The sequence below is a fragment of the Saimiri boliviensis genome, chromosome 7, assembly GCF_048565385.1.
Source record: "Saimiri boliviensis isolate mSaiBol1 chromosome 7, mSaiBol1.pri, whole genome shotgun sequence".
NCBI lineage: Eukaryota > Metazoa > Chordata > Mammalia > Primates > Cebidae > Saimiri > Saimiri boliviensis.
Window position 1 is genome coordinate 117,069,059 of NC_133455.1, and position 24,295 is coordinate 117,093,353.

The 24,295-nt window shown below is 42.7% G+C and overlaps 1 protein-coding gene and 1 pseudogene across 1 annotated transcript in view; one reads left to right on the top strand and one right to left on the bottom strand.

Annotated features, from left to right (window-relative positions):
• Positions 1 to 14,384: 14,384 nt before the first annotated feature.
• On the bottom strand, positions 14,385 to 18,581 carry LOC101034242 (5-hydroxytryptamine receptor 7 pseudogene; annotated as a pseudogene).
• Positions 18,582 to 18,786: 205 nt separating this feature from the next.
• HEBP1 (heme binding protein 1) overlaps positions 18,787 to 24,295 on the top strand; it is a 30,261-nt gene continuing 24,752 nt past the window's right edge. The window contains exon 1 of the mRNA XM_003934535.4: positions 18,787 to 19,003. Within this exon, the coding sequence (XP_003934584.1) occupies positions 18,926 to 19,003 (78 nt within the window). The 5' untranslated portion in view covers positions 18,787 to 18,925. The remainder of the gene's footprint in view (positions 19,004 to 24,295) is intronic.

The window sequence follows — 24,295 nt, forward strand, 5'->3', positions numbered from 1 at the left end:
AGACTGGTCTCAAACTCCCAACCTCAGGTGATTCACCCGCCTCGGCCTCCCGAAGTGCTGGGATTACAGGCGTGAGCTACAGCACCCGGCCCCCTAATCTTAAAGATCAGGCATTCAAGAGTTTATTTGCTTCTGTTACAAATGTATTCCTTTTTACACTTAGCCTTACAGATCTGTGGATCTCTTCTCTCTTTTCTTTTTCCTTTTTTTGTTTGTTTGTTTTTGATCTCTTCTCTCTTTCAGTGAATGTAAAAAAAATACAAACTGGCAACTAGAAAAGAAGAGATACAACTGGGAACAATGACCAGATACTACTTTTTCAGATTATCTTTATAATGTTTTAATTTAAAAAGGAATACAAACATATGGTTCATTTTATTCTATTCTATTTTTTTTATTTATTTATTTTTGAGACAAGATCTTGCTCTGTCACCCCAGCTGGAGTGCAGTGGCATAATCTTGGCTCACTGCAACCTCCACCTCCCAGGCTCAAGCAATCCTCCCACCTCTGACTCCAGGGTAGCTGGGAACACAGGTGGGTTCATTTTAAACTTCTTTTTGTGAGTATTTTTCAACGAAATAAAATATAATTTATTAACATATGTACAAAATGAATTTCAAATGATGGCATAGATTTAAATGTACTAATAATATATAAACATGCTCATGATAAGTTCCAGATACATAGAGATGTAATGATCTCTCTACATATATCTGAAATATGTATGTATTAAATATATGTGTGTATATGTAAAAATGTTAATATGCATTTTTAAAGTCTGGAAAGATACATACTAAACTGTCAAGAGCAGTTATCTCTGGGAAGTATGTGGCCTTGCATTCATGAAGGGAAGTTTCTGCTATCATAGGGGAACTTTCCCTTTTGACCCCTTTTTTATCTGTATTGGTAGATAATAAACATATTTCTTGTAAAAATCATTTAAAAGCCACTGGTACAAAAATAGAAAACAAAAAACAGAGTATACTAAGGACATAGTCAATCAAGAGAAACTATATAAAAATGTAGATATTAATTTCCATCAGAAAACTTTTCTAATATCTGTTTAGGTTTTATTAACTTCCAGTTATATCATCTAGTTTAATTTTATAAACTATCTCTCCTGTTTATTTTAATGCTCATCATATTTAACTTCGATTGTAGGTTTTTATGCTTGACTTTATAATATGAAAACATTTTCTCTACATAATTGTAGTGAATCCTACAAGATTAAAGAGAAGCAGTCTGTGATCAACTTGATCTCTTTCCCCTTGTTTACTGCAGGCTGGGGAAATGTAGCTCTTAAGGAAATGCTATACCTGTTTACCCAAGGTAGAATTTCAGAAAGGTTTTAGAGTTAAAGCCCGTCTTCACATAGAATATTTTTTGTTTCCTGGCAAGGAGTTCTTTATTTTCTTAAGCAGTGTGCAGTTCCCAGCTTTGTTGAATCCCTGTTTTCCCCAATCTGAGTCTAATCAGAATCAATCTCCTGGAAATATTTTCATAGGATATTTGAAAGAGATGATAAATCAGAGTTTCCCCATCTTTTTTTCTCTTAAAAATATTATTTCTCCTTGTTTAATTTTTAAAATCTAATAGAATTTCGACTTCCTGCGAAGATAGAAAACTGGCATGGGTTGCTGGCTCCCTTCCCCAGAATCAAACAAGGAGAAACTCAGAAGGAAACATAAATTCCGGGAACTAATTACATCAGCAGTAAGAAACCCCTGGGAGATGGAAGTCCTACACCTGAAGACAGTGGGGAAGAGGGTTGACTATCGCCCAGGAGAGAAGACTGGCAGGGGACATAGATGAGCGAGAACATGATTGCATTTTCCTTTTGCCCCTTTCCTACTCTGCTTGGAGACAATGATTACCTCCCTGTTCACCATGGAAATCAGTGAAACAGGAGTCCAGGGGCTGAAAACAGGCAACCCAAATCTCCTAAATTTAGGAGTTAATAAAATCAGAGAAGAAATAACCAGCCTAGACTCTTCCATTCCTTCACTGAACTCCCCAGCTATTAAATTCCAATTATATGTCCAGTCCGGACCTCGCCCTTGAATTCTAGACCAGCATATCCAAACTGTCAATTTGTAATTCCTACATGTCTAATAGACATCTCAAGTAAAATATGTCCACTAAATTTCTGATACTTCCCCCAAAATTTGTTCCTTTTGCAGTCTTCCACATTGCAGTAAGTGATAAATCTATCCTTCTAGTTAATGACTCAGTTACTTTCCAAATCTGCTGGCACTGTCTTCAACTGATATTTGGATAAATTCACAAAAAGGTAAATTATGAAGCTCTCGAAAGGAATACAATCTTTAAGGACCATTAAGAAGTGAATTTCATGAAGTATGATTAAGTGAAAAAAAGCAAGATGCAGATTAAAGTGTACAGTATTCTACCTTTTATCTAAGAAAAAAAGGAATGTGAATGGATGGATAGATAGATAGATAGATAGATAGATAGATAGATAGATAGATTTTTTTAAATGGAAGAATAAGGGGCTAGGCGCAGTGACTTGCGCCTATAATCCCAACACTTTGAGAGGCCAAGTCAGGAGGATTGCTTGAGCCCAGGGGTTCAAGGTTATAGGGAGCCGTGATTATGCACTCCAGCCTGGGTGACAGAGCAAGACCCTGTCTCTACAAAAACAAACAAACAAAAAACTGGAAGAATAAATTAAACTTTAATGAAAATGGAAGGAAAAAGCAAGTTAGAGGGAACAGGGTTAGAAGTTAAACTTCTCTGAATATACTTCGTTTTAGAGCTTTTGACTTACAAACCACATAAATGGTTTACATAATAAAAAAAATCAGTTTCTAAAAACTGAAAACAAAATAAATACTAAGTTGATGGTTTAGCTATTAACATACTGAGAATGTGATATCCAATTAATTTGATAACTTCAAAACATATTAATTTGACTGTACCTTCCTAGTGGGATATATTCTAAGGAAAAAGTAGAATTGCAAATAAACCTTAAATTGTATTGAGGGATCATATTGGTTTTTTGTTTTTTGTTTTTTGTTTTTGAGACGGAGTTTTGCTGTTGTTACCCAGGCTGGAGTGCAATGGCACGATCTCGGCTCACCGCAACCTCTGCCTCCTGGGTTCAGGCAATCCTCCTGCCTCGGCCTCCTGAGTAGCTGGGATTACAGGCACGCGCCACCATGCCCAGCTAATTTTTTGTATTTTTAGTAGAGACGGGGTTTCACCATGTTGACCAGGATGGTCTCGATCTCTTGACCTCGTGATCCACCCATCTCGGCCTCCCAAAGTGCTGGAATTACAGGCTTAAGCCACCGCGCCGGCCTAGGAATCATATTGTCAGCAACAATATTGACATGGTGAGTATGAAACTATTATACAGATGTATATGATAGGATATAGCAAATAATTAATTTTGTAATGATGTTTGAAACAATTATATATACAAATAGAACAGGCTAAACTGCATTAAATTAAGTTAAAGCTGCCTCCTTACATATTTTAAGTTTGCCCTTAGGGTCGCTCCGTATATAGTGAACCGTAACCTAACTGGATATGTAAACAGACTGTAACCTATCACAGGCCGCCAACTGGTCAAACCATGTTCAAACGAGGCAAACACTGAGCTGGAACCAATCCAGTTGTTTCTGTACCTCACTTCTATTTTCTGTCCACCACTTCCCTCTTTCTGTCCGTAAATATTATCCAACCACGTGGCAGCTCTGCAGTTGCTCCAAACCTATTCTAGCTCCAGGAGATGGAGTTGCTGCCCAATTTGTGAATCCCTCCTTGATCAGTTAAACTGTCTACTGTGTCTAAAGTTTTTCTTTTAACAAGCAAATAAGTAATTACGTTAATTAGTAAGAGTAAAGAAGTGCAAATATAAAATCAAAGAAGGTAGGTAAAGAAAAACTGTAATACTTTATTTGAATCAAAAATATAAGGACTAACTCATAAGGTATTTCCCTTTTCCATAAACAAAAACGTATTTCTAGCTCTGTCCAGGGAACAGGCCTTCATGCATTGACCAACCCAATAGCAACGAGGACCTCTAGTGCCAGACCGTGATCTCTGAAGGGCTCCTTGGGAAAATGGATAATTGTGTGTCTGGGGCAGGAATGAGCCTAGAAGACCTAGTCATGCTAGAAAACAAGGAAGCTATTAAGGTCTGCTGGGTTCATGTTAAAAGGTCGCAGGCACCACTTTGAAGGAGCTCACAATAGCCAAAGATGGGACATTCATCAATAAGAATAATGATTACAAAAGAGACACTTAATTAAATATGTTAAAATACATAAGTTCATAATTATACTTTTAAAAAAAAAGTCTCATTCATCATCTCATTGATTATCTAAAAGAACCAAATACTTTTTTCAAAAATAGAAATGTGAGAATTATATCCCATAGGACAATCTTCGGCCAGCAACGTATAAAAGTCAATGACAAATATTCCCTTCTTCTCCTTCAAGTAGACAATTCTTACATGTGCTGGACATAACTTCCCAGAGGGTCCCTAATAGGATTAATCTCCAGCTCTCCACAGTGTGATCCACTCAGTTCGGTGCTCTGACGTTATCTTTTCCTCCTTTCCAGCTTCATCCTTCCCTCATTCTTCTTTGGAGGATCATTTTCCAAAATAATGACCATCACACAAGTCTTGTCTCAGCCTCAGCGTTTTAAAGAAACCTAAGCTAAACTGTTGGTACTAGAAGTAGCTCCTCATACTGGAATATTATTCGGTCTTGGAAACAAAACAAGGAAATTCTGTTATTTGCAATAACATGGATGAACCTGGATGGCATTATGTTAACTGAAATAATCCAGACCCAGAAAGACAAATACCATATAAACTCGTATGTGGAATTTAAAAAAAATACCAAACTCATTGAAGCAGAGAGTAGAATGATGAGGGATAGGGAGGTCATTAAGAAGAATGTCAGTCAAATGATACAAAATTTCACTTTCACAGGAGGAATAAGTTTAAGAGATCTATCGGCTGGGCATGGTGGCTCACGCCTGTAATCCCAGCACTTTGGGAGGCCAAAGTGGGCAGATCACGAGGTCAGGAGTTTGAGACCAGCCTGGCCAATATGGCAAAACCCCATCTCTACTAAAAATGTAAAAATTATCTGGGTGTGGTGGTGTGCATCTGTAATCCCAGCTGCTTGGGAGACTGACGCAGGAGAATCGATTGAATCTTGAAGGCAGAGGTTACAGTGAGCCGAGATCTCACCACTGCACTCCAGCCTGTGCAACAGAGTGAGACTCCATCTAAAAAACAAAGAGAGATCTATCGTAGAATATAATGATGTTAGATGGTGATTGTGGAACATGGCTGTAGCTATAACAGTTTGTGGTGTACTTGAAAATTGCTAAGAGTAGATTTTATATATTCCTGCCACAAAAAATAAGTATGTGAGATAAAACATATGTTAATTCACTAGATTTAGCTATTCTACAGTATATACATATTTTTAATTATGTGGTATGTCAGAAATATATGCAACTTTTATTTGTCAATTTAAAAATAAGTTAAAGAAGTCACTCCAAAAAGCAGACCCTCAGATTGAGATGCTGGGACTGGTCACTTACTGGTCAGGCTTAAAAAGCACCAAGTAGGATGAGTAGAAAAGAGATCATTATAAAAACTGAATTTGGTTGACTTTTGTTCATGGCTTTAGAGGTCTTGAAGAAAAAAGGAAAAATAACCCAAAGATGGGTACGGGTTAGGCAGACAACTCAAGACACTGTGAAAGTGAGAAAGAGTCCGTGGTTGTGTTTTAAAATGGTTCTTATCCTTTGTAGCCACAGGGCAGGCGCTGTTCAAAAGCAAGCCTAGAATTGAATTGCCAGGCTAGCAGAGCTCCAAGAATACTGAATGATAGCCTCAGTAGGTCTCGTATGTCAAGGTCGAAGATCTGGTATGATAATCATGAGAATCAGAAACTAGGATGAGGATATTTGGTTGCATGAACCTGACCACCTTGAACCATCAGATACCTCTTAATCCTCCAGGTTAGTGAAAAAACCTCCCTCCCCCTTGTTGAAAGAGAACAACCTTCATTCAGTAGGAGACCTTGCAAAGGACTCACATGAGGCAGGTGCTTCACAAAATTGTGCTTATCCTTCTCAAGATCAACTCCATCTTCCCTAAGTACCTCCAAACCAGTGACGAGGAACAAGTCACAGCACAACCCAAGTGAAAATTCTTCCTCTGGAAGCATATTATATACACATCCAACAAATTTAAAGACCTGGTTAACATGTCTTAAAAGGAATTGGGGTGTGTATGGGAGTGGAGCTTGAGGACATTAGACTGGGGAGGGCAGAATATAAGGTGGACTAAGTGAGCAGATGATAATATGAGAGTACTCTTTCATGACTTGGAACTTAATATTTTGATAAGGACACTTGTAGTCAGTCCTAAAATGCTGTTGGGATGACTCCTCAAGGCTTGGCTACAATATCCATCTCCTGTGAGATAGAGATGCTAGAACTGCCTCAACAGAGTGTTGAGAAAGGTGCCAACAGGTTCAGAAAAGTATAAATATTAAAATCCTTTGTGATGTGAATCAGAGAACCTACCACCTGATTAGGTCTCCCAAGAAGGCCCAAGTAATAACCAGTAGAGGAAGTAATAACAGTGCTGGTGAGGTGCCAGCATCTTTTGAGATCAGCCATAACTGTCCCTCAGTACATCTGTATATCACATTTGAGAGCAAGAGATTTTGCAATGGAATTGGGCTATTATCAATAGGGATGATAAGATTCAAGAATACCAGAGACCAGATGGTGGCATTTAATCTTAGGAGTCAAGAGGAACATAATTACTGTAATACAGACCAAAGCTAGAGTGGCAGTCAAGGTTTCCTGACCTACTAGGATCTGCGGCAATGGCTAATGGACCATGGTGTTACAAAAAGCAATACAGAAGGGCAACCAATTAGACTACTACTTGGTTTATACAACCACACAAAAATTGAAAGCTAGTGAACAAAAGGCTGATGTCAGTCACCAAATAGGTAATTGCAAACCTGTATTTCAGATCTTAGGCCAGTTCTCAGAACCAAAGCCTACTGATTAAAGAGGAAGTTTAATCCCCTCGATAAGGAATCCTGCAATCCCACTGCAAATACATACAATAAGGACGACCCCATTCCCTCCCCAAAGGGACCTGCAGCCTTTTTCCAGATATATTAGGGAAAAGGGAAATGCTCAGATTTTTGAGGGCTATTAGACACACGGTCTTAGCTGATACCTCTGCCAGGGGGCCTGAAATGCCAGCACAGTCCCCAAGTTAGAGTGGGAGCTTATGAAAGCCAGGAGATACGTGGAGTCCCAGTCCATGTCTGTTTCACAGTGGGTACCTGGACTGGCCCCTAAGTGCATAATTGGGTTGGTTAGAATTAAAAACTGGAAAAGCCCTCAGATTTCTTTCTTGACCTGTTGGAAAAAAAAGAAAAAGAAAAGAAATTATTACTACAAATACCCATAACTGCATGTTAAATTGGTAATTTTGTTTTGTATTTTATATATTTAAAATAAAATGCTTTCCAAATAGAGATTCTCCAAATAGGCATTACAATCTAAACTCTTCCCTGGAATTCTCTCTCACTTTTCCCTGCCTAGATAAAACCTGTTCCACTTTGTTGGTTCACATGCTCCATTGTTTCCATAACTTTGGCCTCACATTGCTCTCTACCTTTTCTCTAAGCACACATAGTCAGAAAATATGTCAGTTTTTAAGTTATATGGGCTCAACAACTTATCTTTTATGAGAAGTTTGTATTTTGAACCAAATGAAAATGGAAATACAACTTACCAAAATTTGTGAGGTGCAGCGAAAACAGTGATTACAGGGAAATTTAGTGCATGTATTTGAAAAACAGAAAGATCTAAAATCAATTACCTAAGCTTCCACCTAAGAAACTAGAGCAAGAAAGACAATTTAATCCTAACACGAGAACAGAAGAAATAAAAATTAGAACAGAAATCAATGAAGTTGAGCACAGAAAAACAATAGAGGGAATCAACAAAACCTAAGACTGGTTTTTGGAAAGAACAAAAAAATTGATAAACCTTTACCCAAACTAACCAAGAAAAAAAGAAGAGACATAAATTACCAATGTCAGAAATAAGAGAAGCATTATCACTACTGATCACACAGATATTAAAAGGAGAAAAGAAGAATACTGTAAACAACTCTATGCCAACAAACTTGATAATTTAGATGAAATGGACCAATTCCTTGAAAGATACAAACTACCAAAATTCACACAAAGAGAAATAATCTAAATAGCTCTATCTCTATAAAAGAAATTGAATCAATAATTAATAGCCTTCCAAGAAAGATATCTGAAGACCCAGATGTTTTCACTGGTGAGTTTGCCAACCTATACAGAAAATAATTTAGCAATATATATCAAAATTTTAAATGCACATATCCTTTGACCCAGAAAAATTTTCTTCAGGTATATTTATACAGGTGGGATATGATATATGTAGGAGGGTATTCATCGCAGTATTGTTCCTATTACCAAAAGACTGAAAACAATGTAAACCTCCACTGATAGGCTCCTTGTTAAGTACTTACGGCACATCCATACATGAAAATCCATACAGCTAAGAAAAACGTGAATCATTAATCATATATCACTATGGCATAATTTCCAAAAAATATTGGCACATGACAACAAAAGAACACTTTATAGAAACCATGATTATAGTACATTATCTTTGTGTAATAAGAAAGTAGAGAAAAATATATGCATGTGTTTGCATGTCTATGTACAAAAAAAAAATCTCTGGAAAAAATATATATGAAAGTAATATAACAATGCATACTTCTAAGCTGGATGCATGTGGCTCACGCCTGTAATCCCAGCATTTTGGGAGGCTGAGGCAGGTGGTTTCTTAAGAGCAGAAGTTTCAGACCAGCCTGGCTAACATGATGAAACCTCATGCCTGTAATCCCAGCTACTCAAGTGGCTAATGCAGGAAAATCACTTGAACTCACGAGGCGGAGGTTGCAGTGAGCCAAGACTGTGCCAGTGGACTCCAACCTGGGCGACAGTCTCAAAATATATATATATTTTTTTTTTTAATTTTTTAAAGTCAGACCGAGAGTGGTGGCTCACACCTAGGATTTTGGGAGGCCAAGGCGGGCAGAACACCTGAGGTCAGGAGTTCAAGACCACCCTGGCCAAAGTGGTGAAACCCCATCTCTACGCAAAATATAAAATTAGCTGGGCACGGTGGTGTGCACCTGTAATTCAGATACTCAGGAGGCTGAGGCAGGAGAATCGCTTGAATCCTCGAAGTGGAGTTTGCACTGAGCCAAGATTGCGCCACTGCACTCCAGCCTGGTGGCAGATCGAGACTCCATCTAAAAAAAAAAACTTGATCTCATGGAAGTACAGAATAGAACGGTGGTTAGCAGGGGCTGGGCAGTTGGGAGAGTTGGATATTGGCATCATATTCGTTAAATGTTGGAAATAGATGTTGGAAACAGATGCTCAGTGCCACAATGAAAAATTAGCATGGAAACAAAGGATCTTTCAGCAGCACAATTTTTACTTCCTGGACTGCAGGAAGGATACTCTCACTAGCCATCTTGCCAAGAGAGTACAAAGAACAAAGGGAATACACATAAATTTATTCCTTACCCATTTGGGGTCATCCTTACTGCTATGTCTGATCTCTGTTGGCTGGAGCCAGACCTCACAATCTAAACTAAAACCCGATTGGCTAATAACTTAAAACTTTTCTTAACATGTAAAAGCACTGGAGAGCTGGGACATGGCTGTGAGCACATACAGCATAGATATCTTGGTTAAAGTACAAGGACATATAATGTACTACATGCCTGTAAGCACAGCATGTCTAACAGCTACATAGGATAGAGCTTAACAAAGTTATTAGCACACTTATTTTTTAACAAGAAAGGAAACTTTAAAAAGGAACTTTTCTACTTCCCACATTAAATAATACAAAATTACTGGAGAGAAAGGAGAAGTTCAAGAGATCTATTTTACAGCGTGGACACTATAGTTATAACAAAATATTCTTGAAAATTGCTAAAAAAAAAAAAAAAAAAAAAAAAAAAGCCAGGCATGGTGGTTCATGCCTGCAATCCCAGCACTTTGGGAGGCCGAGGTGGGTGGATCACGACGTCAGGAGTTCGAGACCAGCCTGACCAACATGGTGAAACCCGGTCTCTTATGAAAAAAAAAGAAAAGAGGCCGGGCACGGTGGCTCAAGTCTGTAATCCCAGCACTTTGGGAGGCCGAGGCGGGTGGATCACGAGGTCAAGAGATCAAGACCATCCTGGTCAACATGGTGAAACCCCGTCTCTACTAAAAAATAAAAATAAATAAATAAATAAATAAATTAGCTGGGCATGGTGGCACGTGCCTGTAATCCCAGCTACTCAGGAGGCTGAGGCAGGAGAATTGCTTGAACCCAGGAGGCGGAGGTTGCGGTGAGCCGAGATCGCGCCATTGCACTCCAGCCTGGGTAACAAGAGCGAAACTCCATCTCCAAAAAAAAAAAGAAAGAAAGAAAAGAAAACTGCTAAAAGAGTGGATATGAAGCTTTCTTACCACACAAATGTTAACTATGAGGGAATGCATACGTTGTAGCTAGATTTAGTCATCCACAATGTATATATACTTCAAAACATCATGTTATACATGATAAATATATACAATTTTGTATGTCACTTAAAAATAAAATATAGGAATGCAAAAAATTTAAAAGCTTACTGGAAGGCAGTCTTTGTGCAGACTGCACAAGGGAAGAAGGGGTAGTGAGGAGGAAATGCCCCCCTCTCCGTAAGGCTCATACTCTTGGGCCAGGACTCAGAAGAGTCTCAGATGCACCAGAAAATACTACTGCTAAACTGAGGCAGGAACACTAATTAGCCACCCTATGTAAAAATCTTAATGGAATAGATCCTCATTACCTTGAGAATAAATTCCAGCCTACTTATTATTATAAGCAACTGTGTCCCGATGCCTTATTGCCAAATATTATTTGATTTGCTCATGTCTTTCCTATAGGGAAAGATGGTGGAAGCTGTTCTCTCCTGCTTCCTGTTCCATCATTCATAATCTATTTCACAGAGAAAATGAAAGCCTTCTGACAGGAGCTCCTACAACTTGCCACCTCCAACCTCTAAAAGTACATAGCCAGACATCCATCTTTTCCTCCCTCTCTCCTCTTAAGATGTGAGATATGTCTACCCACCTATGTTCTTATTCACATATTCACATGTGGGTTTTTTGTTGTTGTTGTTTTCTGTTTCTTGTGGAGTTTTTTTTGTTGTTGTTGTTTGGTTTTTTGTTTTTTTTGTTTTTTTTTTTTTGAGACAGAGTCTCACTCTGTTACCCAGGCTGGAGTACAGTGATGCAATCTCGGCTCCCTGCAACCTCCACCTCCTGGGTTCAAGCAATTATTGTGCTTCAGCCTCCCAAGTAGCTGCTATTACAGGAATAAGCCACCACACCAGGCTAATTTTCGTATTTTCAGTAGAGATAGGGTTTCGCCATATTGGCCAGACTGGTCTTGAACTCCCGACCTCAGGTAATCCGCCTGCCTTGGCCTCCCAAAGTGCTGGGATCACAGGTGTGAACCACTGCACCCAGCTTCTAAAATATCTTGATTTCTTTCAGAGCTGCTATCTGTCTTATGAGGCTATACAGGGTTAGAATTTGATGTCTTATTGCTACAAAGAGTCTGTTTTTTCAGACTTAAGATTTAATGTTAATGCTGGTCAGTTGTGCCTGAATTCCAAAAGGAGGAGAGTGTAATGAGGCATGATTGGATCCCCGCTTCCCATCAGGACCTGAACTAATTTTCCCATTTTCTTTAGAATCCCCTTGGTTGAGATGAGGAGTCCATTCAGTCGATTGGGGGGCTTGAATTTGTCTTTTGGTTTACACGCACTCATCATATTTAATCATAATACATGATAAATCGCAAAGGAAAATGTTTCACAGCATATTGAATTCTTCAGATAAAGAAAGACACCAAAGAGCCAGGCATGGTGGCTCATGCCTCTAATCCCAGCACTTTGGGAGGCCAGGGCGGACAGAACACTTGAGGTCAGGAGTTCAAGACTAGCCTGGCCGACATGGTGAAACCTTGTCTCTACTAAAAATACAAAAATTAGCTGGGCATGGTTGCATACATCTGTAGTCCTAGCTACTCAGGAGGCTGAGGCAGGAGAATCATTTGAACCCAGGAGGTGGAGGTTGCAGTGAGCCAAGATCATGCCATTACACTCTAGCCTGGGAGACAGAGCAAGATTTCAGTCTTAAAAACAAAAAAACAAGACATCAAATAATCTGGACTCTAAAATGATGCTTCCCATATACTCTTGAAGCAGCCATGTTCAGCTCTTCGTAGCAAAACAAACTTGATCATGGGTGTGGGGAATCTAGCCCTTAACAGTGTACACAGTGCTTTTTATTGCTTGGGCTCCTTTAATCCTCCCGACAGCACTGTGAGCTAGCATTATTATCACAGCTTTGCAGATGTAGAAAGTGAGTTCTAAGGCCAGGTGCAACAGCTCACGCCTGTAATCCCAGCACTTTGGGGGGCTGAGGTGTGAAGATCACTTGAGCCTAGGAGTTTGAGACCAACCTGGGCAACATAGCAAGACCCTGTCTCTAAATTTAAGAAAAGAAAGAAAGTGGTTCTTCAGAGGTTAGGAAATTTGCAGAAGAAATACTCATTACACTAGTAGGACAGAGACAGATTGGAATTCAGATCTTTTCACCCGATGTTTTATGATTCCCAAATATTTTTGCTACTTGACTATACTAATAGAGCCCATTGCACTGTATCTAGTTTAGTAGCTAATTGACTAGATGTAATATCAAGAATTTTTTAAATCATTTCACACTTATTGAGCAACCTCTGAGTGTGGCCAGTGAGGGAAATACTAAAGAAAATCTTTCCTTTTAAAAGATTAGCTTGTTATAAAGGAGGCATGGTTGTGAGCAGACAAAAATACTCAGAGACCCTTACAAAGCAACCTAAGAATCACTTATGAATTGCAAGCTGCATGCTATTTCACATTTTGTTGTCTCTGGATGCATTTTAAATCAATTGAATGTCATAGTTTACTTAGCAGCATTTGTTTTCTTTCTTGGTGGCACATAAAATAAGAGGGCCTCTCACAATCAATAGCATCTTAGAGTCAAGGAACTATGAAATAATTAAATGGCAATTTGTTTTATAGCAGTGAGCAAATATTTGTCAAAGGGCAAATCTTTTTTATCTGGAGTTAATAAAATCATTGTCTTCTACCACAAAGCTAGAGGTCAACAGTACCACTATTATTGATTGTCACTACCTGGCTCCAGCTCAACTTCCCCTTCCTTAGGATGAAAGCACAGCAGGCAGTCCCTCAGTGCAGCTGCCACAAATTAGTCTGACAATTAGGTTAACAATTTCAAATGACAATGCAACCAATGGGTTAAAAAAAAAAAGGCATAAAGAATCCTCATAAAGGCCAAGCAGACTGGCTTAATCTAAGCATTTTGAGAGGCTGACACAGGAGGATCAATTGAGGCAGGAGTTTGAGACCCGCTTGGGCAACATAGTGAGATTCCCTTCTCTGCAAAAAATACTAAAAATTCACTGGCAGTAGTGGTGCGCACCTGTAATCCCAGGTATTCAGCAGGCTGAAATGGCTAGATCACTTGAGCCCGGGAATTCTATGCTGCAGTAAGCTATGATCACACCACTCCACCCCAGCCTGGGCAACAGAACAAGATACTCTCTCAGAAAAAGAAAAACAGGCTGGGCATGGTGGCTGACACCTGTAATCCCAGCACTTTGGCAGGCCAAGGCAGACAAATTGCTTGAGCCCAGGAGTTTGAGACCAGCCTGGACAGCATGGAGAAACCTTGTCTCTATAAAATAATACAAAAATTAGGTGTGCGTCTGCAGTCTAGCTACTGGGGAGGCGAAGGTGGGAGAATCACTTGAGCCAGGGAGTTTGAAGGTGCAGTGAGCCAAGATCGTGCGACTGTACTCCAGCCTGGGCGACAGAGTGAGACCCTGTATCAAAAAAGAAAAGAGAAAAGAATCCTCATGAAGATAGTTCAAGCAGAAGCATGACACAGTGTTCATGGACACAGTGTTTGAGGGACACTTTCAGAGAAGGCAATTTCAAGAAGTGAGTCCAAGGGCGAAGCTGAACATTCAAGTAGTATTTGGAAAGCAGTATCATGTGTAGAGGTAGATACAGATCAGAAAAGCCAGGGTGACAGAGTACAAATCATTATGGTCATTGACACCACAGATGCGAGTTCAAATCCTCACCAAGCCACACATTGGTTGTTGCCTGGGAAAGTTCCTTAATTATTTTAAGCCTCAGTTTCCTCCATTTTATTATTTTTTATTTTTTCAGCTACAATTAGACTTCATTCGATGTAATAAAACATTTTCAAGTTCAACAATATGTATCTGACCATAAATAATCACTTAAATTATGAATATACATATCCAGGGTCACATTAGCAAATCTCCAGGTCAGGAATTTGTACAAGCTTTGACTGAAAGGACAGCGTCTTCCTCCTGTTTCAGGAAAGGCAGTTCTTCCACGTGTCTGGTAAGAAGGAACGTCAGTATGAGTTGAAGAAGTCCATAATCCACATTGAAATTCTACTTTATCCTCAGAGGACAGCTTGCTTTATTGTAGGAAAATAATACTCTCTTTCAGTTCTGTCTTATCTAATGAAGGATTTGCATTCATTTTCCCCCTTGTAGATATAGGTACTTTTCTGTTCTCATCTACTGTCTGTCTCCTTTGCTCATACTTATGACATGGTATCATTTTAAAAATATATATCTGCAAAGAGACTTTTTCTGTTCCCTTACCTGCTCTCCCTGTCTACCATTTTTTGGTGGGTGTGGGTGGGAGTCAGGGGATAGAACTGCTTTGGCACACAGCTGACTTAAGATATGGAGAACACGCTGGACACAGTGGCTCAAACCTTTAATCTCATCACTTTGGGAGGCCAAGGCAGGTGGATCACCTGAGGTCAGGAGTTCAAGAACAGCCTGGTCAACATGGTGAAACCCCTTCTGTACTAAAAATACAAAAATTAGCCAAGTGTGGTGGCAGGTGCCTGTAATACTAGCTACTTGGGAGGCAGAGGCAAGAGAATAGCTTGAACCCAGGAGGCCGAGGTTGTAGTGAGCTTAGATTGCACCACTGCACTCCAGACTGGGAGACAGGGTGACACTCTGCCTGAAAGTAAAAAATAAAAATAAATACAAAGAACAAATTATCTAGAAGGAACAGACTGGTGTTCTGGAGCATTTCCCAGAAGTGGTCCAGGTGACCGCTTCACACAATTTGGTTTTTAATACAATGCTGCTCAACAAGAATGCACATGTTTATGCCTCATCCCCAGAAGCATCGCAACCTTTCATGGAAAACCCTTTATTCCATATAACATACAGTTACGGATCATCCCGTGGGTAGCTCCACTGCACCCTTGCGAAAAATGAAAGTCAAAAACATGTCAATAACCATGTTAATGACAATATGGTTGGGAACCACTTGCGCTTCACTGAGATAAAAATCCTCATGGAAGGCATCCCCCTCACTTCTCAGGACCCTTCAGAGCACAGGAAAAAGCTTTACTCAAGTTGTATGCTTATCTCCATCCTAAGACCTGTTCCTGAGCTACACAATAACAGTAAGTGAGTTAACAAAGAAAGTACATGACTGGGGAAGTTACAGGGCCCCTGCAGAAAAGCCAAACTATTTGACAGTAGCTTGAAACAAACACTGCTCTGGGAAATCATTTGTATTAGCTGACGACTGGGTTCTGTTTTCTAACATGGGCATGTAACATATTCGATGCTGTGCTTATCACAGTTTGCTTGGAAAACCCTCCTGTCATACAACAAAATACATTCTGTCCATGAATGATTCCTGAATATTCACCAAGACACCTAGACTCGGAAGCACAGGAAGTGTGCATTGGAACCTTCTCCCACTTGCATGGATTTAGACATGTCCAAAGAACCTGAAACTGCTGCCTTTCTGGAACTCAGTTCTGTTGGTGTGCTTACTGCTGAGATGAGCTGCTATCTTAAACTGAGAACACACAATAGCACTGATCCACAGAAAAAAGGAGAGGTCACCATCTCTCTCGTAAGATATTTTGTAAATTGGATCACCCTGTTTGTCATGTTTTATCCACCTCAAGAAAGGACAGAAGCCACATTCCATTCTGCAGTCTTGGCAAATGACTTTCTTCTGTTTCCACCTCTATTTTGCTTTATTTCATCTCCATTATTCCACTTTCAGTCATGAATCATGACCTTTTATTCTACAGTAGTCAGAGTTTTGCATGACAAAGGTAGGTCTCCGGCCTCTCAGCAAGCTTCCGGGTTTAATGCATGCCTGCAGCTGAGAGTGCCTGGTTGATATTCTGGTACTGGCACGGAGCAGGTGCCATAGGTAGTCCTCAAGTTGAAGAAGGCATATATAAAAGGGTTCATGAGAGTTTGCATAGCCCAGCCATGGAGATATCCTCTCCACCCACAGTGGTATGCAGCTGCAGGCAGTGCCACAGATGAAGGGTCTGGCTATCAGAGGAGGAAAAACGGCAGCCAGCACATGGTGAAGGCCCCGACGATGATCCCCAGAGTAGCTGCTGCTTTCTGTTCCCGCTTAAAGATGGATATATTTTGCACACTCTTTTACCTCCTTCTGGAACTTCACTGTGCCATTCAGGGTGACTACTGATGTCTGGCTCCACTCAAGGGAAGCCAGGGAACTTGTGTTAGCCTGCGCTTTTCCTGGTGGCCTTGTAAATCTCGTAGCACATGAAAAGCATGACAGACATAAGGATATAACATGCCACTGCGGTGGAGAAAACCGTGTAGCCAAAGTCTTGACTGACCAAGCACACCTTATCATCATTTACATTCTGAGCCCAACCAAACTGTGGGATAAAGTGATGGAGGCAGAGAGAAGGCAGACAGAAAGAATCATCTTCGCCATGCATTTCCCATTCTGCCTCATACGGTACGTGAGGGGCCTCCTGATTCCAAGATACCTGCCGATGCTGATCATGCACGTGTTCAGGATCCAGGCCGTGCAGCACAGGACATCTATGGAGATAAAGACGTTACCGAAAAGGTGTCCAAAGATCCACTTGCCCCTGATGAGGTCGGTGAAGCTGATGAAGGGCATGACCACCACGGCCATACAAGAGGTTGGCCAGCGCCAGGAACAGGATTAGGTCGTTGGAGGGCTGGTGGAGCACATGGAGATACCGCCAGGCAGTTGCCCGCAATCGTCGGCAGGGAGATGGGCGTCAGGACGAAGCTGATCACAACTCCCTCGGCTCTGCCGTAGCTGATCTGCTCCCTGCGGCCGGAGGCATTGTCCGAGGGCGCGTCCCAGGTGGGTGCCAGGCTGGCCGTCACCTCGGGGACCCGGCTCAGCAGGTGCGGCGTCAGGGAGCCAGCAGGTGCGGCATCGGGGCTCAGGTCGGGCAGCCCGCGCCCCACCTCTAGCAGGAGGAAAGAGCCCAGGCGCCCGTAGAGGTCCGGTGGCCGCTGCTCTTAACATCCATCACGCACAGCCGAGTGCCGCTGCCCCTAGAGCCGGCCCCGGGCTGTCGACTCCGGGCTTCACCTCACCAGTTCGGCTCCGCGGCCCAGCCTGAGGCCGGGGCGCCCGACTCAGCCTCTGGGCCCCGCCCTTCCCGGCCCTCGGGCCCCTGCATGAAACGCTGGAGCAAGGCCGCTTGGCGCCTCCAACCCCGACGGACGCCCGGGACGTGCGGGCTCGTGGGCTCTCCGGCGGGGCTCGGCCGGCAGCCGCGCGGCTCGGAGCAATGGAGGCTCAGGCAGCCGCAGAAGTTTCGTTTCGGTTTCCTCCTTTTTAAATGGCTCCAACATATTTCTTGTCGGTGGTGTGTGGAGTAGAGATATATTTGTAAAAGACTTGACAGAAAGCAGGCACTCAACTCAGTAAACGGTGAGAAATTTGGTGAGATTTTTGAATAGGAGTGAACGAGCAAAGCCATGCTTACAAAGGCACCTGGAAGCTGTGATGTAGAGGATGGTAGGAAACAGTGGCAGCAGGAAAGTGGTTCGGAGACTCTTTCAGTCGTCTAGAAGGGGTCATGGGGCGGGGGTAGAGGGACGGCTACCGAGACAGGGAGCCCGGCCGCCGCTGGACCAGCGGGATCGGACCTTCGGGTGGGGGCCTGGAGAAGCGTGAGGAACCCAGGGCTCGGAGGTTGGAGCTCAGGCACAGGAGAGAGGACGCAGCGGTGGACCGGCCTAGGGAGGGTCGAGGATGCATGGCAGGAAGTTCCTCCCCACTGCTGCCTAAAGCCAGTCCACGCGAGAATTGCTTTCCAGGGCCTCAGCTGGGAGGTCAGACTCGGAATAAGAGAAGGGGTCGGCGGAGGGGGATGGCCTGGGGCCCGCTGCCCGGTTCCCTCCCAAGACACCCGCAGAACGCCTGAGAAGAGCCGGAGCACGACCCTGCGGCTTGCCACCCCTTGCTTTGCCTCCCCGCCCTGCCCTCTCACCTCGTGGCTCTGCTGCCCTGCTGCCCCGCCCTCTAGCCCCGCCCTTCGCATAACTGGCCCGCCCTCTCACCGCCCCCTCGTCTCGCCGCCCCGCCCCCTCATCTCGCCTCCCAGCCTTTCCTCTCCGCCCCACTCGCCTCTGTCCCGCCCACTTGCCTCACCGCCCGGCCCCCTGGCCGCCCCGCCCTCTAGCCACGCCCTCCGGCCCCTCCCTCTAGCCCGCCTCTCGCCTCTGCTCACCGCCCTGCGGCCCTGCCACCCTGCCCAGAGTGGTGGCCGCCCGTGGTGCTCCATCGACCCGCCCGCCACCTCACGTCCTCCCGTGCGTCGGGAGCGTCTCGGCTACAACATGTTGGGCATGATCAAGAACTCGCTGTTCGGAAGCGTAGAGACGTGGCCTTGGCAGGTCCTAAGCAAAGGGGACAAGGTAGGCCCGTAGGGCTGCCAAGGACCTGAAGGGTGGCTGCGTCCCACCCCCACCCTCATCGGGGCTGCAGCGGGTGCTGAAGGGCAGGTGGGGCAGGAATGTGCTATCGAAGGTGCTTTCTGGTGTCTGTCTCGAGTGCGGCCCTCCGACGCTCAGCACTTGGACTGGGAAGGGGAGAAGTGAGTGGTCCCCCTGCAGCCGGCGGTGGGAGGAGCAGGCTAAAGAGGAGAGATTGATGCAAGGGGAGAATCCCAACTTGGCGAGGTGGGCACTGCCTGTTGAATGCATTATTTCGTTTAAATATTCCAAACATTCTGAATAGTTTTATTTGTTGAGAGACACTCGCTTGCAGAAATGAGCGTCGCAAGAAGCTCCGAAGTACTAGAGAACTGAGTACAGTAGCCCCCCTTTTCCGCGGGTTCAGTTACCCAATGTCAGCTGTTGTCCATAACTATTAAATGGAAAATTCCAGAAAAACAGAAATCCTAAGTTTTAAGTTTCTGGCCATTCTGCATAGCAGGATGAAATCCTGATCCCTGGGACCAGAATGCCCTTCTGTCCAAGGGTCAGCCTGCTATGTCTGTAACCCGCCCTTAGTCACGTAATAGCTAGCTTGGTGATCAGATCGATTGTGGCGGTATTGCAGTGCTTGTGTTCAAGTAACCCTAATTTTACATAATTATGGCCCCAAAGTGCAAGCTTAGCAATGCTAGCATATTGTTACAATTGCTTTATTTTATTATTAATTGTTAATCTCTTACTGTGCCTAATTTATAGGTAAAGTTTATTATAAGGTAAAGTTTATTATAAGGTAAAGTTTATTATAAGGTAAAGTTTATTATAAGGTAAAGTTTAGGTTAAACTTTACCTTATAATAAACTATAAATTAGGTTAAACTTTACCTTAGGTATACATGTATAGGAAAAAACATAGTAGACACAGGGTTCAGTTCTGCCCACCGTTTCGGGTATCCACTGCAGGGCTTGGAAGGTATCTGCTATAGATAAGCGGGGACTACTGTGTAAAAGAACAAGATCTGTGCAGAATAGATGTAAATGTAGGCAGGCAGCACAGGGGCAGTGAATTCTGCCGGGGAGCTATGATGGGGCCTTCAGTGGAGTGTCCTGAGCGGGGCCTCAGGGATGTGTAGGAGTGCACACAAGAGATAAGGGCATGCACAAAGGCCCAGAGCTGTACCATTGCTTTTGGCCAATTCGATCTGCTGAAGTTGGGTACCTAGAATACAGAATGAGTGAGAAGGGCCATAGTTGCTGTCTTCCCCCAAATTTATATCAGTGCTAACATGGGCTAACTGAACTCCACCCCTGAAAACAAGGAGTCTGCTGCTAGATTATAATCTCCTGGTGGACAGGTAGTTTGTACAGTGCAGCTGTGTACAGAGCTCCCAATACTGTGCCTCATTTGTGAAAGGACTGCATTGCCTGGGGGCCAAGCTCTGATACCTAGTGCAATGATCTTCATATCATAAAAGCCCTCAGTTAGACTCTAATCTGAACTCTTCGAGCAACTAAAGACCTTTCACCTGTTCTTATCTCTGTTTCCCCAGCTCTATGTAGAATGAACAGTTTAGCCCTAATCAGAGGTCACACATTTGAATGCCTGCAGCAGCCAGGCAGGTAATGGAAATGGGTGAAGCTGGCTGTTTTAGGCTTTAAGGCATGGTGGAAACTGTGGCAAATTAGAGAGTGAGCTCAGGTCCCCATCTATAAAGGACAGTTCCAGCCACCTGTTGCTATGCAGTGATGTGATATGAAACAGTGTTGCCAAATTTTTAAGGAAAACCGTATATCCAAATTCTTATGTGAAATCACCCAATTTAAAATTAATTAAACAAAAAATATTTTTCGAGTGCTGTGTGCCAGGCACTCTTCTAGGCAATGGGGATAAAAAGTAGAACCAGCAGAAGTCTTTGCCCTCATGGAACTTAGGTTTTATTGGATCATGAACAAATAAAATGTGTCATGGATCAGATGGTGATGAGTGCTGTGAAGAAAAGCAAGCAGGGAAGGGGAGAGAGGAATAGGGAGTGTGAGGAGAGAGGCTGTGGTTTTGAGTAGGGCAACTAACATAGTTGTGCACAGGCTGGACACAAATTCAATAGGATGCCAGTGACTAATATCAGTCCTGCTCTCAGCATCCAAAGGACTCACCCAAGCCAACACAGAGAGCTCTCTGTCCTCCCTGGGCAGTGAAGAAGGCACCTGATAAGGTCTGCAGCATCACTGGCCTCTCCACCAAGCAGTTACCCCACCCAAAACCACAGCCTTTCTCCTAACACTCAGCCCTGATGAAGGTTCCTGTGGTTCTAACACAAAGAATCCATGTGTTCTTGGTTTTTGTCATGGAATGGGGCTCACTTTGTCTTTTTGGGTTCATGATGATGGCCCATGCAGGCGGAGGGTCTGGGCGGGTCCATGGCCTGTGCCCTCAGATTCCTTCCTCACCCATCCCCTGCTCTGCTGCCTCCCTGTAGAGTTGAGGCTGACCCATTCAGCCACTGTTTCCCAGGCCAGATGTCAGCCGGCTCCCAGCTAGGTTTACTCAATGAGAGGCACTACTGGGAGATAGGAAGAAGAAAGAAAGCAGCGTATTTCTCCTCCTCCTTCTCCACCCCTTCAGATCTCTATCCTACTAGGAGCTTCTCTGTGGCTTTGGCTTCGACTACACAGGCTACCATGGTTCTAGCTTCTATCCAGTAGTCTATGTATCTGAACTCAGGTAATAGGCAAGGCTCCCTCCATCTCTCCTAGGCTGATTACTAACCTCTAGGTTGCCTCTCTGTCCCCTGCTGGCATCTCAGCCCCTCTGTTATCTGTGTAACCAATTCCTTGCATCAAGGTGCCTCTGCTCTAAATACACTAGTAGTTTCTGTTTTCTGTTTGACTCATTGATACAATGTCACCTGCTGTTAATTTGGGGTCTTTGGGATAAGTAGAAGTCCCTAATAAGCATCTTCCCTCAGGGTTTGATGGGAATATAGGGCCATATGGGATACTGGTACCAAGCTAAAGCAAATCATTTAACCCAAATTAACCTCAGTTTCAACAGCTGCAAAGTGGGTATAAAAATATCTTTTCCATCTATTTCCAGAGTTACTATAAATATTAAATCCTTTTTAAAAAAAATTTTAATACTTTTTCTTCTACCATCTGACCAAGAAATATTAAATTCTTTAAAACCATGAAAACATTTTTTAAATAGTATACTCTACAAATATAGTAATAGCATTATATTAGTGCTCATCTCAGCTTCATTCTTTCTAGCTGTGTGGTCACAGGCCACCTTAGCCCCTCTGAAGCTAATTGTGAGAAAAAATAATAGTTCATATCTTAATAGATTGTTTTGAAGTTCAAATGAGATAACCAGTTATAAAGCTGTTTAACACTAGTACTTGGTTGGAGATGGTAATGGTTAGCTTCCCCCTAATTTTACAATAAATTTTGAATAAGTTACTTAACATCCCCGTGAGCCTTTGCATTCCTCAACTCTAAGATGAGAATAACAATGCCAATGTGAAATTAATTAATTATGCATAGATACTTGTAAACCTTTTTTTTTAAATATACAAACTTAATGGTATTATTATTTTTGAAGAGAGCCTGTCCCTGAAATTACCTCTTTTATCCTGGAAACAGCCTGAGTCAGAAACTGTTGTCCACCCGTCTGGGCAAATGGATGGCATACCATGTTCCCCATATAGCATAGGCTTCAGGCTCACCAGATGTTCAGGACTGATTCCAGGTACTTGGCAGGAAGGCCAGTGCTGCTGCAGACCTTATCAGGTGCCTTCTTCATTGCTCAGGGATGGAGAAGGATAGACAGCTCTCTGTGTTGGATTGGGTGTGCCTTTGGATGCTCAGTGCAGTACTGATATTAATAACTGACATCCTTATCAGATTTGCGTCCAGCCTGTGCAGACAGGTTAGGACGTGATAGCCTAGCTTTGAGTCCTGGCTCCACCATTCACCCACTACAGTTTGGGCATGTTACATAAACTCTTGTTCCCCAGTTTCATCTGAAAATGAAGATTAAAGCACTAACTTCTTCACAGGGTTATAGGAGGAATTGAATGAATGAATCCATGTAAAGCATTTAAAATAACACAGACAAACAGAAAGTACTCTGTCAGGTTAATTATTATGATCAGTATATTCTTGTAATGAGAAAGCTGGCTTCCATCCTTAGCATGTATACCCACTACATGAAGTGGCAAGAAAAAAACTGACCTTTCAAAGGATTTGCAAATCCCATAGCCAGAGGCATTCTTGCTAGACCTTTGTCTGGGACATGAACTTGACCAAGGTTCCCACTGAATGTTGAAAATTGGTATTTGTAGCCATAGGCCAAAATCCCCATCTAGGAACTGATTGGCAGCATAGGATAATAGAGATGGGGTGAAGGAGGGCTGTTGTGTTCCACGTCAAAAGCAAATGCACCAAAGATGTTAAATTTTAAGACTCAAGACTGTGTTAACTTAGCTGCCTTATTCTCTACAGCAATAGAGAATTCTAGTTGAATCAGTTTAAATAGAGCTCCCTGGAGAACTAGAATAGTTTTACAATTCCATCTCTCAAGCCTGAATTTTCACACTGGTCCAGTGGTTCACATGAGTGGTTTTGGATACAGATGCTATGAAAACAAGTGATCCCTCCACCAGAACTGCTTTAATGTATTGTGGCCCAACTTTTCTCCATGAGATCCTATTAGACAAAGTCCTCATCTCTCTGCCTACCTATTGCGGCCATTGTATTTATTGTCATTAGAGTAAAAACAGGTTTTACTCTGCATCTCCCCTTTCTCACAAATATTTCTAGAGTGCCTACAATATGCAAGATGTGGTACATCCAGGTACAGAGAGATACAGTGGTGAACAAGAGAAACAGTCCTGACCCTGTGGGGCTTATGGGTGGAAGTGGGGATTTAACACATTATTTAATTATAATTAAAATAAGTATTGTGTTGTGAAAATACAAGGGTGGGTCATGGGAAAACTGTTTTAAGTCAGGATCCTCTCTGAGGAAGTAACTTTAGGTTGGAACCTGTTCGATGAATAGGGAGGACACCAGACAAAGGCAGGAGGAGAATGCTCCAGGGAGAGGGAGTAGCAGACACAAAGGCCCTGGTGTAGGAATGACCATGTCATTAAAGGAAAGAGCAGAAAGCTGCAGAGCAGGTGCTGCAGGTGTGGCTGGCAAAGTAGGTAAAAGCTCAGTGGTGCCCGCAACATCAAAGGCAGGTTAAGAACTTGGTGAAGGAATGCCTTTACACGGG